Consider the following 14,015-nt stretch of genomic DNA (forward strand, 5'->3'; position numbering starts at 1 on the left):
TACAGTATAGTAATGGGCACAATTACTATTATCCACAAATGGATGATAGTGAATGTGCTCATTTTAAATACATTAAGAACAATAAATAAAATAAATACATATTGCACTCACCCTTGTCCATCTGCCACGATGAAGGCCATCCTCATCTTCATCACCGTTCATGCCCCCTCCAATGCTGCAAAACATGAACAAGAATAAAAACAGCCAATGTACAGTAATGTCCCCTAACCCCTTAATCACCATAGCGGTTATTAACTGCTACAGTCATTAAGGGGTTAACCCACCCTCACCCACCACTCGGGAGGCCTACATACCCTCCCCCGCTACCCCCCCCACCCCGTGAGGCCTAACCAACATCACCCAATACCCAGTTAGGATGCCTACCCACATACCCTTGGGGCCAATACCCCCTCCCCCACCCCCAGTACCCACAATAAAAACAATACACAGCCCCACAATAAACATCATTATATTTATTAAATACATAATCCACTCCCTCTGCCCCCCCCATAAATACATGATTTATTCTTTTACATACAGGATTCATACCCCAGGCCCACGTGAGTCCCCGGTGGGCCTGACGGGTCACCTCACAGACCTACAGGTTACCAGCAACATGTTTTACACAGGTTCTGGAGGCCTGTTGGTGGGTCCCGCCAGGTGCCATGGCCCACCAGGTGGTCTCCGCGGGTCACCGTGGGCCACAATTGGGTCCCCACGGTAGGCCCGCAGATGTCTGGGGGCCCCGGGTCAGACCCACAGGTGTTTGAGGGGCCTCGGGTGGTTCCTACAGGGGTCTGGGGACCCACGGGTGGTCCCTACGGGTCCGCGGTGCCCCCACAGATGTGTGGCCACAGGTTCTTCCCCACAGGTGTCCCCCGTGGACCACGCAGCCTGGTACCCATGAAAAGCCAGAGGATACCTCAGTTGGTCTCCAGAGGTCTCTCGCAGACCAAAGGATCCAACCCTGTATGTAAAAAAAATAAACCTGACTTATACATTAAATACATCAATCCCCCCCCCATGGGACTATGGGTGTCTCACTGCTTGTCAAACTCGCACTTGCCCCCATTCTACCCTCATAACCCCTTGTATCCTCCTCTATTCTATTTAGTTTATCTGTTTCATTCCCCTATATATATAAAGCTATATTATAGAGACAATATTTGAGTGAGAGAATTTGGCATAAGAAGGACGATGTATTGTAATCCTCCAGTTCTGACTTTTGAGGGTCCAATCCCTATTCCATTTACAATTTCCACAGAAGCAAGTAATAAGCATATACTTCATATTTGTCATAAGCATCTGTCAGATTTGTTCTAGTCACTTCAGACAGTCAATGAATGTTGTGACATGTGAAGAGATATGTCTTATTGCAGGAAGCTTTTTTGTCTTTTGAACTGTCATCAGCTAAGCCACACAACTGCACTCTATTTAGAATGCACTCTAGTTAGAATGCAGTCGTGACAAAGCTATAATTATTAATAAAATTATTAATAATATGTACTAATAAATTATAGAAATATCGATGTATTCAATGATATTAATATCTAGTTTCACATTAACATGGAGTATTGGTCCTCATACATATATAGGGATAATTAATTCATGTATATGAGGATTTATGCAAGGTTATAGGCGTAACTAATTTACGCTTCAAATTATATTGATATACTGTTTGAAATCAAGAGAAATATACAACTAAGTAGCCCAATAATGCACTTATATGAGGATGGACACATAATTATAAAAGCTTAGAGTGTTCACACAAAGATTGTCATTAGCAAACATATATGTAAATGTTATGCATTTAATGTATTATGTGTATAATCCAGCTTACATCATGTCATTATGAGTATACAAAATACTGTATTTTGATGATATTTTGTGTGTTTTGTCTATCAGATTTGAGACTTAATCCCTTACCATGTGTGTCCTGATTTGTAAGGACTTTGGATCATGTGGACATTGATTGAACACTAACAGGAGTTTATTAAGTGATTAGAAGTTTTGGTATCAATATCAGTTAGCACTGATCATCTGTAACCCCTGATGAAGTGACAGAGAGATCTGGAAACGCGTATGGTGATTTTGGACTCTCAGGGACAATGTAGCAGAATCTGGAGAGCGGGGACATCATCAGGTGCAGCCGTGCAGGGAAATTTGTTCCCCAGGCGTCCAGCTGTCGATCAGTGATGTGAGGAGGACACCGCTATACACGGGGTGGACAGCCGGGAGATTCCAGTCACAAAGAAACCTACTTAAAAGGCGCAAGTTTGAGGGGCTAATTGTAAGTAGGATTTCAGTTTTACATTGCCGGAGAGTTGGTCCCATCAGGATCCATAGAGGCTCAATACACATCACAGCTCACTTTGCAGCATCTTATTACATTGCAGTATTTTTTTTTTAACAAAATAAATATTATTCTTGAGGAATTTATCAATTCAGCAGTGTTCAGTCATTTTTGAATTGCAGTCCTGTTTACATCAGAAGAATTGGTCAAAGATCATGCACTATTGGTGCTTTGTTTCTATCTTTATCATCCATATATACTGGAGTGCCGTGAGAATCTTCAGGAGCCACGTATCAGCATAACAGACCAGGAAGAATCCATGGAGGAACTATCTGTTTGCAATCCCCTATCTTTTTGATTGTCATCCTTGGCGCCATACAGGTCTATTTTGTAATCATTTCCATTCTGGTTGTGGAGACAATCAGCTAGACTGGTTAGCAGCCTACAGTACTGTACTGCAAGGACTATTAGAATTGTATCAATATAATTCACACATTTACAATATTAGCGTTTTATATTCACTATTTTTTCACCACACTCTTAAGTTAAGGCAATGTAAATGGTACAGGAATTATACATGCGTGTAAAATTTGTAAATATTATAATTTGTACATTTTTAAATGTGAAATGACACTATAATAGACTTGTGACCCTTCTACTTCTAAATGTTTTTGGATCTGGCCTCATTGGAGAACAGGTTGAAGTACCCTTCTCTTAGCTTTCCTGATAAGTCCTTTGCTGGCGATCATGCACCAATTTAGTAGTCCTTTTTTGCACAATCTCCAATTTCTTAACGTTCATCAGATGAGTGGTCTCCAGAAGTGAACACAGTACTCTAGGTGGGGTCTTACCAATGATCTCTAAAGTGGCATTACTACTCCTCTCTTTCTGCTACTAATTCTTCTCCCTATACAATCTATCATCATAGATCTGCATTGTGTCAGTGTTGACACTTGGGGGGAAGGAGGTACAGTAAACAAAATGATTAATGATTTAGATAGAAAAGCGAAATGGTCAAGAGTGTGACAACTACAATTTAATGCCAAGTTGAAAATCATGCAATTGGGACACACATATTCAAAGGCAAAATGCAGGATTAATGTTACTATAATGTTAGCTACTATAGAGGAATTAGATATGGGAGTCATTATTTCGGCTGACAAACGTAAGCAAGCAATGTAACAAAGCAGTGGGGAAAGCCAGCAGGGTGCTAGGTTGTATAGGGAGAGGTATTAGAATATGTCAGTTAAAGAGAAGTGCTATAAATAGAGGTCATGCTCTGAAGCTGGAGTTTTACAGGCTCAGGGGACATGTGAGAAAATACTTCTTAGCGGAAAGGATGGTGGATTCATGGAATAGCCTTCCATTGGAGGTGGTGGAGGCTAATACAGTAAGGGAATTCCTAAATAATTGGGATAGACATTACGCTATTCTAAATATGAAAGAAAGCCAAGGGTCAAATAGGGTCTGGCGTGTTACAGCACATAGGAACATGGACATTCTGTGTCCTATGACATAGCTAACTCTGTTCTGTTTCATCTTGAATTGGCAATTACTTTTTATACCATTCCAGACACTTAGGGGGTATATATACGCTAAATCAGCCGTTCAGGATATTTTCAGCCAATGATTCCTATTGAAGTCTTTGAAGAGAAATGGCATCCACTGCAGAAATTATATTTTAATTATGTTTCAAGTGGGTGATCATCATTGAAAAATTTGTATCGATACCAATTAACTTGCCTATGCCATTCTGTCATGATATTTACAACTGTTGACTTAATTAACCATTTAGATCATAATCTCTATCTTAGAAACCATAGCCATTGAAAGTATAATTTTATATTGAGGTTGCTATTGAAATGTTTTCATCATATTTTAATACCTATATTATTAAAGTAATTACCACTTATAGTTAACATTTTTCCTGCTTCAAAGACTTTCTGAACCAAACAGTTAAATTATTTTTTTCGATGCTGCTTTTATTTAATTTGTAATGTCACAAACCACGTATTTCAGAAAGGTTTTATAACAGTATTATACACTTTATTGTACAGCTTCATTCAAATATGCTCATACGAGGGACTGACAAACACAAAATTGGTTTATTATTATGCATCTTTTATTTTTAAACAGGTCTATTATGTATGATATGTTTTACAATAAAAATATAGAATCAATCAATAATACAATACAAAATCATTACAAAAGTAGGAACTTCAGACATACAGGAAAAGAATGGAATGTCTGCCCCAGAGAGCTTACAATCGAAGTGGTATAGTGAGTGAATGATATGAAAAACACAAAAGGGTTGTGTAGGCAATGTGAAAATAATGTGTGTACTGTACTTTGTTTAGATTAAGAAAATAAGTAGAAAAAAAAAACCCTGGAAAGTACAAAGTTGAGCATACCAGGACAATGAAGAATGTGTAAAAATGGGTTGTCAACTGTATCTAAGGCAAAAAAATAGACCAAGAATTTAAGGGGAGAGTAGTTCTGTTTCATATTAATTCAGTGACATCCCTAGTGAGAATAATATCAGCAAATGGAGCAGCATGAAAACCCATTTAAAAAGAGTCAAGGAGAGACTAAAGTAATAGGTGGCAATTTGGGACAGACAGGAGTGAAGATCATGTTGAAGAAAATATATTGTTTTTGAGAAATTTAGATAACCTTGATTTTAAATGTGTTTTAAACAATACATAAACAAAAAATGATATATATATATATATATATATATATATATATATATATATAATTTTTTCATATATAGTGTACATACAAAGAAAGGTATTTAAAAACTACATTATACAGTATAAGAAAATGATATACAGTAGCAATAGAAAATCAAATATAATCAAGATTTAAAACACTTTAAAAGTAGATAAATTAAAAAACACAGTTGCAGATACTGTACAAATCTCTATTGATTCCGTCACCAATACTGATTTGCAGTATCTGCAACTGCTAATGCAACAGTGTTTTTTCCCGTGGGATTTGTTTATAATTGAGAGATGATAGGTTAAATTGAATACTGGAGTGTTCCAATATGTTTAAATAAGTCTATCCAATGGAAATTCAAACTTACAATTGAGAAATAGTGATTTGCACCTGACTGTGGTGTTGTTCACGTCACGATTTATTCAGGATACAAATATACAGGTATATGAGCAGTAAAACCTGAAATAATAATTTTCATCCTGCGTTTCATTGCATCAATGGTCTCTAATTTTACTCTATCTGCTTCATCTTGTGATTCACAGGCCTTTATTCTGTAAGGGGTGATAGTGCAGGTGACGTGCTATCGCAAGAAAAGTCCCATTAAAGTCAACGGGGCTTTTCATGCGATAGTACGTCATCTGTGCTACCACACATTACAGAATGAGGGCCATAGACTCTCAACAGGAGAAAAATAAACTATCCACCATGATATACATATTATAAGGGCATGCATCAAATGCTGATGCCCATTTTATAATGGGATGTACTGTATCAAATCTTAAATTCAGGGCAACATTTATTTTTTCCCTTTTTACATTTTACAAATGTTCTCATTAACAAATGTTCTCATTAACAAAGTGTGCTCATTTAAATTTCCATTGCACAGTATATTCTTTTTTAACAGAAGACAGGGGTGCCCAATGCCACATCAAATTGACAAAACATATATGGTAATGAGTATAAAGTTTAAATACTTGAATAATAATAGTAATTACTTGTTTTTTTAGTTAAACCCTTTGGCCAAAGCGTCGTAAGCCTGCATACCAAACGTCAAGGTAAACCAAAAATGCAGGTCCGAACACTAAAACTATGAACCCTTCCTGTTACCTCTGTATGAGGGGAAGCAACTGCAGTGAGTCTTGTCCATTCAGCAAATTGCCAGAACCTCCCAAGTTAAAATGGTGGGGAGGGGCGAGCTCTGGGGGGAGGTGCCACCAACCTCCATTTGACTGTTACCAGTCAGAAATTGATTAACACACATATTCCCAGGTAGCTCAAACTACTATATCCACCACATCATGAATAAGAGCTCACCCTCCCCACCTTTTTAACTTGGGAGGTTCTGGCAATTTGCTAAATGGACAAGACTCACTGCAGTTGCTTCCCCTCATACAGAGGTAACAGGAAGGGTTCACAGTTTTAGTGTTCGGACCTGCATTTTTGGTTTACCTTGACGTTTGGTATGCAGGCTTACAACGCTTTGGCCAAAGGGTTTAATTAAAAAACCAAGTAATTACTATTATTATTCAAGTATTAAACTTTATACTCATTACCATATATGTTTTGTCAATTTGATGTGGCATTGGGCATCCCTGTCTTCTGTTGTATACATTTTCCACGTTCAGTAGCACTCATTTAGGCATACATACTGCTGCGGCACAGTTTATTCGAGCATTTGCCCGTTCTGTGCCGCAGCAGTAGCCTGGCGCGCGCCCGAGAGTGACGGGCGCGCGCCGAAGCAGCGGAAGAGCGCCCTCCGATCGGGGCGCTCTCCCTACCGCTGCCGGGTCCGCCGGGTCCCCCGGAACCCCCTGCCGCTGTCCCGCGATCGCGGGACACCAGGGCTCCCTCGGGGAGCCCCTGGACGCGCGTGCAGGGGGCGCACGCTCCCGAAGACGCGTGACCGCGCGTCTATGACGCGCGGCACGCCGAGGGGCGGCCACTAGCAAGCCGGGAAATCTCCCGGCTTGCGGATCTGGCCGCAGTGTAATAAACTGTGTCGCCAGTGTATATATTCATGATGTGCTGGATGTAGGAGTTTGAGCTAGCTGGGAATATGTGTGTTAAACAGTATATTATTTTTTACATGGACGTTTGCACAGAAATAAACGATAGTTTGGTCCCGTTTATTAAGTGTGTGGCATTAATTAACGTTCTTATTTTCTCTGCTCTTGCAAAATGTGCTTGTCTTTCTGTTTGTGAAGATCATGCTTGTGCTGCTTAGGGAATGAGGCACAATGTGTTCATTTCATTCTTAATTAAACCTGCAATACTTAATTGAATGCAACGTATGCATAACTCACTACAACACTATAGCCATATGCAGGGCCACAGACAAGGGGGTGGGGGGTGGGTGGGGAGCCAGGCCCAACTTCCAGTGCTGGCCAGCATCCGGGCCTCTGTTAGCTGCTGGCCCCCAGCTCTTCATGCCTGCAGCGGGCCTCTATCTACTGCTGCTCGGCCACCAGTGTAATCCGTACACCCGTGTGCCAGAAGTTGGACCCTCCAAGGTAAGGGTTGTGTGTATTGGGAGAGGGGGGTTATTATGTGTATTGGAGAGAGGGGACTATTATGTTTATTGGGGAGGGGGCTAAGTGTGTATTGGGAGAGGGGGGTTATTGAGTGTGGGGGTAAAGGTGGGAGATTGTGGGCGTGGGAAATAGGTCATAGTGTGGGGAGTGTGGGGGTGGAGGTGTGAGGGAGAGGGGGAGTGCTAGGAGCAAGGGGGAGAGGTGGGAGAGGGGGGGAGAGGTGTGTGTGAATGGGAGAGGTGGGAGCATGGGGGAGAGATGTGAGAGAAGGAGGTGGGGTGCGGGAGAAAGAGAAATGTGGGTGTGGGGAAGAGAAAGAGAGGTGGGGTGTGAGGGAGAGAAAAGTGGGGATTTGGGGGAGAAAGAGATGTGGGTTTAGGGGAGGAAGTAGTGGGGGATGGGAGAGAGATGGGGGTGCGGGAGAGATTTTGGGGAGACAGAAAGGTTGGGGTGAGGGAGAGAGAGGTGTGGGGGGGGTTTGGGAGAGAGAGGAGGGGGTCTAGGGATGAGAGATGTGGGGTGTGGGGGAGAGAGAGATGGAGTTGTAGGAGAGAGACGTATGGGAGAGTATGAGAGAGAGAGAAGTGGGGTTATAGGAGACGGTAGGGATATGAGAGAGGGAGGAGTGAGAGAATGAGAGAGGGGAGACATAGGGGTGTGGGAGATAGAGGAAGGGTCTTGCAAGACTGCCAAAACTGAGTGACGGAGCATTGGAAACTCTAGTCCTGGACCACAGGACACAGGACACAGGAAAGCTGTCTGCGGCCCTGGCCATAAGCCATTTCCATCATTAACTTAACAGTACCAGACATTAAACCAATAACTAATGCAGTGTTGTGAACAACCAGGTATGTTATCTATAGAAAGAACAACATATCTCAAATATTAACTGTTTATTGTGTTTATTATGGTGTCTGTGTTGTAATGAGATATACACCTCAATGTACCTTTCCTGGCAACCTATATTACTCTATGCAGACAGACAGATTTATGAAGTGCATAACAATATTTCCATTGAATAGACGAACTAGATTTATTGTTCATAAAAACAGCAGTCCAAAGTAGAAATCGAGTTTTAGATCAGTGACACCATAAATAGCATGACATACTGTACAGCAAATGTAATTCCTATTACTCTACCACTGGAAAATTAAAGGCTGTAGTATAACAGGCTAATAATGCCATACAGTATACTGTTTGAACTTGGTTCTACTAGAAGCATAATACTACAGTATGTTCCTGGTGTGATAGGAAGAGAATAACTGAATAATAGTTTCAAATACTGCTGTGCAGATGGTACTAACTTTTGCAATGTTTTCTACGTGAATGTGGCCTTTTTATGTCTCAATAATAAATTGATATCTTTCCGATATGCCTAAAACGTTGCCATCTACCTTTATGTGTAAATAAAACAATCTTAACTAGCACACACTATGCAGAAATGTTTAAATTCCATTGATAGGCCACCTACTGCATAACTCAATGGGTGCATACATCTTGTTAAGTGATCCTACAGTATGTCAGATTTTATGTTGTTTATTTTAATGGTGTTTATTTCGTAGGGAAATGTTCAATGTATTATGCACGTCAATTTTTAAATTAGTGAATAGTTTTTGGTTTGTAGTTCTTATATAGAGTGTAAGGAGCCTATAAGTGATTATTTGTGGACCATTTGACATTGGTATTATGACCAATGAGATGAGTCTACCGAAGGTTGCATAAAGGCAAGAGGTAAATTATAAAGTAATTTACTGTAGCAAAAAAAGAGCATTTTATTTTTGTTTACAGAAGGAAATTGGTTGTAACAAAAATGTATAATGTAATATGTAGATAACTGTGAATATGTCATTTGAATATTTGCTTATTCCCTAATTTCATTATATATCCGTATCAAACAAGTACCATTTGACATACTGATTTATTTTGTTTTACATGTACTACTGCTGCACTGAGCAATTTTCTCTTGTTACAAATTAAAATATGGAACGTTTCAAATGAAACCTCAGCATTATCTTTGTTGGTTCTCTTTGCTGCATGTGCAAGGAAACATGTTGAGAGGAGACATATGATATTGAATGTGGGAAATAAAAGACAACAAGAAATGACTATAAATACCCATAAGTGCACCTGTTAGTATTTTGGCAAAGCCCTTCAATGATAGCAGAAATTTATGAGTATGTGAATGCACAACCTTTGATTTATCAGCCACAACGGCTGTTTCAATGCCGACAGAACCTCAAAACATTTAGTAAAAGTGAGGGTAAAATGAATGTTCAGCTACTGGAGGTATTCAAGGCATTTAAATCAGTTGATCCTACATGAACAGTGAATTTATCCTGCCTATTAAAATAGGTCTTTAGGGAGTCCTACCAGTCTTATAGACATGCTCGACGGGCTGGTCTGTAGCTGGGTGACGTAACGTGGAAGCAGCAGGGGAAGACTGAGTTCTGGAAACAGGCCGATGTTTGTCTAATCCTGCCATGCCAACTGGATCCATCTGAGCCTGGTAGCTTTGAAACTGGTGGATACGCTGATGCTCCAGGAACTGCTGTTGCCAAGAAAACAGCACAGTAGAAAGAAACATGAGAGGGGATCAAGTAAGACACTGAGAGAAACATGTCAACAAATTAAGTTCATCAGGTCAGGCCTGTTATAGATGGTGTAAAAAAAAAAATACCCTAGACCCAGTCAATAAATTCATTCAACAGATGTTTTTACACTGACACAGGAGGGCCATTGGTCCTGCTGAATACTAGGTGATGGCAGGAAGCCTGTCAATTCTCACAGTGTAAAAAGAACTCTTGTTTGACCTCAAAGCCCAAACTCTTAAAAAGCTGTAGAATCATTTTTTTTTTACAGAAAGTGTCTGATTATAAATAGGAAAATAAATCATACACATTAACCCCTTACATCCAACTTTATTTCAAGAATACCATTTTAATCTGACTTCAACTTAAGTATTCATATAACTCAGTGCATACTGCAAAAACAAGAGCTGCTTGTCATTCTATGTTTTCTTTCAACAGCACCTGACACTCGCTAAGATCCTGTATATACATTAGCAGGTTTGGCTGCCTGCATCACTTCTGCATATAAGAATCATCTTCAGTTTTTTTTTTTATGGGTTATAAATACATTTAAAAGCCCAGTATAAGCTATATCTGATAATGAGACGGATAGTATTGTGGGTCTGTTGACAAGGTAGATATACAGTATATTTCTCTTTTTAAATGTTTTGCAAACATTTTCTTGCCTTCTTTATTTCTCCATTATTTCAATTTATTTGCAGTCTTAAATAGTGGAAAGTCCCAGAGAGAGAGACCGAGACAAACACATATTTTAGAGTGCCATTGACCCCAGAACCCTCCTCCATACAACACGGGAAAACATATATGTAAATACACCTGAAATTCCTGGGAACTACTGTAACCCACTTTGAATATATAAACTATATTAAAAGGAATTCAATTTGTCAATCGGTACCCTACAAAATTCATCTCTATCTCCTCCAAAATCCCTTTTCAGGACTCTGGGTAGAAAGACCATTGATAAAGGGCAATTCTTAGCCCAAAACTTTGAGTCTAACTTACAGTACAATCGTGTCAGCCTACTATACTTTATAGATTTTGTGATAATGTATTTTTCTTCACTAATGTATATTCTCATATTTGTATATGCAGATTTTTCTGTCCACCTTGTATGATCAATGTTGACTGATCTTGTTACAATGTGCCATTTATATTGAATATATTTCTCTCTTTTTGAACATCCTTGTTGGTGTCTTATTTACTTGATGATCAGATGGCTATTTTTTTTTTTGATAAGGAAAAGGTGGGGAGATTCCCAGCAGTCAAAATAAATCACAGTAAGACAGGTTTATGCCAAAGAATAATCACAAAAAGTGGTTTATTGGGTCCAAAAATGCACACATATGCCCGACGTTTCGGTCCCCAGGGGGACCTGAAGATGGTCCCTCTGGTGACCGAAATGTCGGGCATATGTGTGCATTTTTGGACCCAATAAACCACTTTTTGTGATTATCTCTTGTACTGTGCTGGTATATTGGATCTCTAGGGATCCTTACCGACTGTGTGTGTGTATATATGAATGAATATATATATATATATATATATATATATATATATATATATATATATATATTATATATTTGTTTTTTTAATAAAAAGATCAGTTGGCACTCCCATAAACAAAGTTTGATGGTAGGTTGTCCCATAAAGATATTGCAGTTATACGATACCGTTTGGAATCCGGAATCAAGAGAGCACACAAGGAGTAGTTGAGAAAAAAAGTGTTTTTAGTGAAAGTGGTACATGATAAACCAACGTTTCGGTCCTCGTGGAGGGACCTTCCTGCATCACCCTGAGGATGGTCCCTCCACGAGGACGGAAACGCTGGTTTATGATGTACCACTTTCACTAAATAAATACACTTTTTTTTCTCAACTACCCCTTGTGTGCTGTCTCTTGATTCCGGATTCCAAATGGTATCGTATACTATATTATGTATATTATGTATACATCCAAACAACCTTCAAACATCATGTGAAGACACATCCATGTACAAAAAGGCGCACACCTGAGATAACTGGGATATATGCTATTCGAAGTCATTAAAACATACTTTACATATCCTATTAACATATATCCCAGATATCTAAGGCGTGCTCCTTTTTGAGCGCACCTGAGTGTCTCTCCACGGGATGTTTGAAGGGTATATATATATATATATATATATATATATATATATATATATCACTTGAGAGTTGATTAAAATAGGACATCATTTTTAAACCCAAGCAGTGAATATCCGCGCTGCGAAGAACCTCCACATTCAAAGCAAATTTGAATGTCAGCAAAAGAAATTGCCACGTCACATTTGAAACTTTTTTAAAAAAAATTTACTCCCCAAATCCTATGACTTTCTAATAGGAATCGATATGGCCTGCATCATGCTTAACTATGGCACTGACCATTTCTTCCCCCCCCAGACTACAGGAATGCTGACATAAAGATGCTAACTGAAAAACAAGCCATTTTCTTACTTTATGGGCATCATTATCACAAACACTAATCAACTGGACTAGTGACAATAAAATGTGAGGGTACTTATGACTGAGAAAAGGAAAATATCATGCAGTCGGCCATAGAAAATATGAACCAAAAAAGGTTCAACATGGTGTGGGAGATGTCGAAAACTTTCTCACGAGTCTCCAGACTAGTGAATACTGGACCTTCACCCCTTGCAAAAAAATTATCAAATCCTTTACATTCACTGATTTTCACCCGGAATGCCTTTGTAAAAAAAAAACAAAAAAAAAACATACAAAAAAAAAAACAAGTTCCTGTTTAGGATAACAAACCAGACAAGATATAAAAAAAATATTATCTCGCCATTCTCCTTCCTACTCTGACCTCCACAGACAGATAATCCCAGGAAAAGTGTGTATATCCAAAAGTGTGAAATATGTAAACTCCTGTAAACAGGAAGTATTACTATTGCCGGAAACCTTTGCAAATATCTAAAAAAAAATAATAATATTTCAAATGATATTTTCTTGCAAATCAAACTCAGACACATTTACATTTATCAATGTGGGTGTCTCCTGTGTTGAATTACCTCCTGGTTAATGGCTGTCAACAAAAAAATCAGTGATGTAATTTGCCAACCGGAAACTGAAGCTTCCCACTAGGTACTATAAAAAATATATTTCTCCAAGTATACAAGCATGTTGATCCTACACTGCGAAACTCCATTGTTTTGAATCCAGAGGTACCTCAAAACTGCACAATTTAAAGTTAATCCTTCTTTCAAAACAAAAACAAAATAGGAGTTGAGCAATAGTCTCACAATTGCAAAAATGGCACAATACTTGTTTAGACCATTCCAGACTTCATATAAAGGTAATTTTAGATATATAGTATACTGTACAGTATATAAAACGGAAATAGTCGTGTTAGTCCAGTGGCGATATAATGCAGTGCAGAATATATGAGTTCTTCAGTATTAGGTGATACCTAATAATGTAGAACTCTCGAAAGTTTGTCCAATGACATAAATTGTTAGTCAAAATATAATGGTATCACCTAATACTGAAGACACATATATATATATATATATATATATATATATATATATATATATATATATATATATATATATATAAAAACAATATGAAGTAGCGCCGCTAAATAACCAGTTAATTATAAATATTAATTATAAATTACTAGTGGGAGAGACAAAAGCTAATTGGATAGGCTTGAAGGGGCAGCTAGATAGGGCTAGTACACTATGATAAAACTTTTAAAATAAACAAATGGCAATGCAATCTCCTGACAAAAAACCCTAAAGGAAAAAATATAAAAAATCTAAAAAATGTATTTATTAATAAAAAATATATAGAAAAAATTGTCAAAAGATAAAAATATAAAAAACCTTCAATACATAAAGTC

General features: G+C 38.5%; 1 protein-coding gene across 1 annotated transcript in view; it reads right to left on the reverse strand.

The window, feature by feature from the left end:
- Nucleotides 1-6,879: 6,879 nt before the first annotated feature.
- The window catches only part of HDAC9 (histone deacetylase 9), an 869,204-nt gene continuing 862,068 nt past the window's right edge, over nt 6,880-14,015 (reverse strand). The window contains exon 16 of the mRNA XM_075587185.1: nt 6,880-10,093. Coding sequence (XP_075443300.1) covers nt 9,902-10,093 — 192 coding nt within the window. The 3' untranslated portion in view covers nt 6,880-9,901. The remainder of the gene's footprint in view (nt 10,094-14,015) is intronic.

Source organism: Ascaphus truei, chromosome 2 (genome assembly GCF_040206685.1).
Source record: "Ascaphus truei isolate aAscTru1 chromosome 2, aAscTru1.hap1, whole genome shotgun sequence".
Taxonomy (NCBI): Eukaryota; Metazoa; Chordata; class Amphibia; order Anura; family Ascaphidae; genus Ascaphus; species Ascaphus truei.